Source organism: Symsagittifera roscoffensis, chromosome 2, assembly GCF_963678635.1.
Source record: "Symsagittifera roscoffensis chromosome 2, txSymRosc1.1, whole genome shotgun sequence".
In the NCBI taxonomy this organism is placed as follows: Eukaryota; Metazoa; Xenacoelomorpha; order Acoela; family Convolutidae; genus Symsagittifera; species Symsagittifera roscoffensis.
The window spans coordinates 4,560,372-4,564,851 of record NC_087063.1 but is presented as its reverse complement, the minus strand read 5'-3'; the positions used below and the strand labels follow the sequence as shown (position 1 = coordinate 4,564,851).

At 34.0% G+C, this 4,480-nt stretch overlaps 1 protein-coding gene across 1 annotated transcript in view; it reads right to left on the bottom strand.

Moving 5' to 3' along the window:
* Positions 1-1,688: 1,688 nt before the first annotated feature.
* The window catches only part of LOC134839661 (cathepsin L-like), a 10,209-nt gene continuing 7,417 nt past the window's right edge, over positions 1,689-4,480 (bottom strand). The window contains exons 3-4 of the mRNA XM_063855283.1: positions 2,939-3,071; positions 1,689-2,218 (exon numbers count right to left, since the gene is read on the bottom strand). Of these exons, the coding sequence (XP_063711353.1) occupies positions 1,689-2,218; positions 2,939-3,071 (663 nt within the window). The remainder of the gene's footprint in view (positions 2,219-2,938; positions 3,072-4,480) is intronic.

Sequence of the window (4,480 nt, the reverse complement as noted above, 5' to 3'; positions counted from 1 at the left end):
AAACAACTAACTAAATTCATGATTAATAAACCAAACTAATATGATTTTATAAAATGTAAATCATACTTTGTAGTATATAGATCAACACACAACAACAAAGACGAACATCCAAAGACTAGACGATCTCATCACACTCGAACAAAGAATGGCTAATCTCAACCGATATGCCGTCCACAATCACAACTCAAAGGATTTAGAGTACGACTTGACTTCGCAGAAAAGGACTTCATTGAACTAGACCAATGACCACCTCGATGTTCAAGTATACGAACAGATCCGAGTCACGAGGCATCCCTTCCACACACGATCTCCACGCCATTCCCAGACGAGGTTGAACAGAAAACAAGTTCTCTACAGAATACAGAAAAACCCGTCATAGCAAATCATTTTGAAATCAGATTGATTTCATTGGGGATCACAGTCGTTGTCACAAGACGACGCAACGATTGTATGTCCCTAACTCCAGCGTCCTGGAACTTACTTAACAAGAGGAACCGGACAAGAATAAGATGTTCGCCAAATACCAACGTTCATCATCCATCCTTTGAATTGCAGAAAGATAATTCTAAAAAACTCTGTAAAACCCGGATGGGTGGAACCTGATCTAAACTACATTTTATAATTGGATAAATTAAATGTTTTACCACTGTAAAATATTTAATATTAACCAATCATAATCCATCTAACTAACAACCCACTTATTTGTAAGTGCTGAAATTACTTGTAATTTCAGCACCAGAGAGATTTGAATTTAACTTAGAAATTAGTTGCCTCTCCAAGAGAACTTCAGTAGCCGCAATAAACCAGTATACCCTAGATCTATTGAGCCTAGCAGAGACTAGTTAAACACCCTGAGACTAGTAAGTATAAGAGTAAGATTAGGATCGGTATTAGACTAAGAACTTGCACGAATCTATCCGGCCGAAAATAAGATAGCGTGACGAGCAGACGGTGTACCCTATCCGAAATTACTCTATGAGTTAACCACATCGGTCATAACTCAGCGTGCTAAAAATTTTTAGGGTAAGTTTCAATGATTTAAGAAGTGATGTTTTGAAATAGTATCAAAGGGAGGACCCCTCTTGCTTGGTCAGTGAGGTCAAACTCCTGAGAGGTGAGGGGGCGTCGCACTATGTCAAGTACCAAATGACATAAAATTTATCTAGTACTAAAAAAGGTCTATGAGGCGCATTTTAAAAGATAGTTGGAATTATTTCAGTATTCGGGCGGATTTAGATAAATTTTGGTGAGATTCGGACTGAATTGTGTAGCTGCCAAAAGCTATCCAAACTGATTATTCAAGTCAATTTAAAACCCATTTCAATACTAAAATGCACAGATTTTAATGATTTGTTGATCTGTTGACCAAAAACCGGTTTCAAGTTTAAACCTAATCAAAAATATTTTTGTCACTGTAGGCTGACAATATCATTTCTTTTCGATAAATTAAGTTGCTTCAAAGACACCTTCCGATCGGAGTCACAAAAGATGTTGATTTTGTTAAATTATTAAAAAATTATGTATATAAATCATATTTCAAGAAAATTATGCGCTTTTTTACATAAGTGCATACATTCTATGAATGAAATTAAAATATGCATTATTGTTTAAATATTCAAGTTTGATTTGTTCAGTTTTGTTCACGATAGAAATCATTAGAGTTTATTCGGCTATTTTTCATGATCGAATCAGTATATATAGAGAGCAGCCGTTGCAACTCCGCACATGTTGTTATTGTTTCGGGCCATCAAAATGTAGCCGTCCAATCCCCAATCTTCCCCCCAGCTGTTTTTAACCAGCCAGTAGTCCTGGCCTTCCAGTGTTCCGTAGCCGACAAGAAGTACCGCGTGGTTGGCGCCAACTTCCTTACAAGTAGTGTCAAAGAAAACACCATCGCTTGCTGAGTAGTCCACAAACTCTGCAGTTGCATCGATACCTATGCTAATTGGCCCATATGTTAGAAGAGCGTTCTTCAAATTCTCCTCATCCATCCACACAAAACCGGCGCCACTAATGTCCACTGGAACTCTTTCAGAAATATGGTGGCATTCAGGAACAGTTCCGTTACCCGAAACATACGGGTAGTTTGACTCCAGAACAGCTTGATTATGATAAAGAAAAACAGTTGCTAGAAACGGCCAGCCACCGTTGCATCCATTGTTGCTTAACTCCGTGTCACATGATACAAGTTGTTGTTCGCTTAGAGACAAAAGCGTTTCTAGAACAAAAAAAATAAACTAGAACTTTAAAAAATAAAATGGGATCACAGAAATTTATAGCGATTTATATATCTCTACAAAATCTGGAATTCCATGATATAATCAGCAAAATCACGGGTTTTTTCCATAATAAACTTGTTTCAAATTGAATGAATATATCTCCTTACATTTCTTTTAAAACGTTTGACTACGGCGAAGAAATTTTTGTCAAAATAAGGTCCTTATGATGTTTTTGCCATATTGCGCTTTATTCGTACCAAACTTTTGAAGAAAAAAAAACATCAACAATTAGTTGAAAAATCAAAAAAATTTCTGTATAAAAATTTTGTTGTTTTATTCAATATTCGGAACAATAACCATTTTCTATCCTTTTCTTTTCAATTCGTTATGTACAAGTAGTTTTATCAGATGAGGGTGACCATACACTTTTTTTTTATAATAACACCAAAAACAAACAATGCATTAAGCTACAACATTACAAACGAAACGACGACATAATTAAATTTCAAATTACTTGGCCATCAATTTGCAAAAAATTATTTGGTTTCAAAATTTTTTGCTGTGCATCACTATTTTCGCAGTCAAGGTTTTTTCATTATTCTGGAATTCAATTGCTGGCGCCATTACGGATTATCAACATTACGAAAGTATTAACTATGTAAACTAAGCCAAAAATACTTGCAAGTTGCAGTGCAAGAGGCACAAAAAAATTCGTTAACCTTTTTTGGCATTAATTGGCTTAGGTCTCACAAATTCAGTAACCATTATGAACCATGGATTCTTTTCTCTGCGCTTCAATGACTCAAACATTGGCATTTGAATTCCCATACCCCTCCGCAAAACTTCGATACCCTACAATATCTTTTTATTAAGACTTGCTGTAACTGTCTTGTTGGAAGAATAATGATACGAAATTTCAGGCGAAGATAGTGAGATGTTTTTCTAATGAATTTTAATAAACATTACTGTAATACACGCTTCAAATGAAGGTTTGCAACAGAAAATACTGTAAATAACTTTTTCCAATAAAAATCGTTTTTTAAAGGTTATTTGCTATAAACAGAAATTGTCAGATGAACTGCGATCAAGTGATTAAGACTTGCTGAAGAATGTAATTTGTTAAAAAGTAAAAAAAACTAGCAAATTAGAAATGAAAAAAACTTTTGAAATTTTCTAAAAAAGCAAAAACTCACAAAGGTTTTTTTTGGACACTGATAAAACATTTGGGTAGTTTTGAAAATTCAATCTAATTTTGACTGCCTGGTTTCAACCAGATCAAATATTCAACCCTAAATTTGGCTCATTTCTTTTGCGGGGGAACAAAAATTTTCAAGCCAAACACAAATTGTGTCCGCATTTTTTTGTGGGTGAAACAAACATTGTATAAGAAATAAACAATTCACAAGACAGCGCGAGTCGCATTGAGAAAAATGGATATAGATCGGTTATAGTTTTAACAAGTGATCAAATTAAGATGATTAGTCTTGTTCGAAGTTCATAAAGTTAATTCAAGTGATTCCGAATCGACTTAAGCTCATACATTTTTGTTTTACATAGCTTTGTTTTTGGGGCATTTCGCAACGATTCGAATTGCTTTGGGATCCATTTAAATTGAGTCAGTTTGATTTTCAGTCATCCCTTGTATAGTTATTATTTTTATATAGATTTTATTCAAGTTTTGTTCTAAATGTTTATATTTGATTTGTAATTTTAAATATTTTGATTAATTATTATTTAAAAATGGGCTTTCTAAATAAATACCTAAATTAAATGGAAACGATTTTAAGAAAACTAGCTTGAAACTATTGATTTGAGGTGAACAACTCTACTCAATTGACTGTTGAACCTTTTATACACTGTAGGAGATTTTTTTGAGCACAAAAAATTTGAAAACTGAATATTTTTGAACAAAAAAAGTATATCATAAACTTGAAAATGCAAAAGGGGTGAAAAACTAGTTTTGTTTTAAAACACTACACCAATAATTGGTTTTAAATCAGTTTCTGTTGGACTTGAATTCAATGATTGAATTGATTGAAAAATTATCTGATAGATCAGTTTAAATGGTTTTAGAAGCCATTTCATTGAGCAAAGTGGTTATCTTTTATCTCATTGAGGGGAAGAAATGAGAGCGGCATTAAGTTTATAAGCGCAGCTAGGTAATTAAATCTGATTCAACCTACCTTCGTTGCTCCGTCTAAATAAGAATCCTTCGACCAATCCGGTTGTAGCAAAAGCCCAACAGCTTCCGCAGGCCCCTT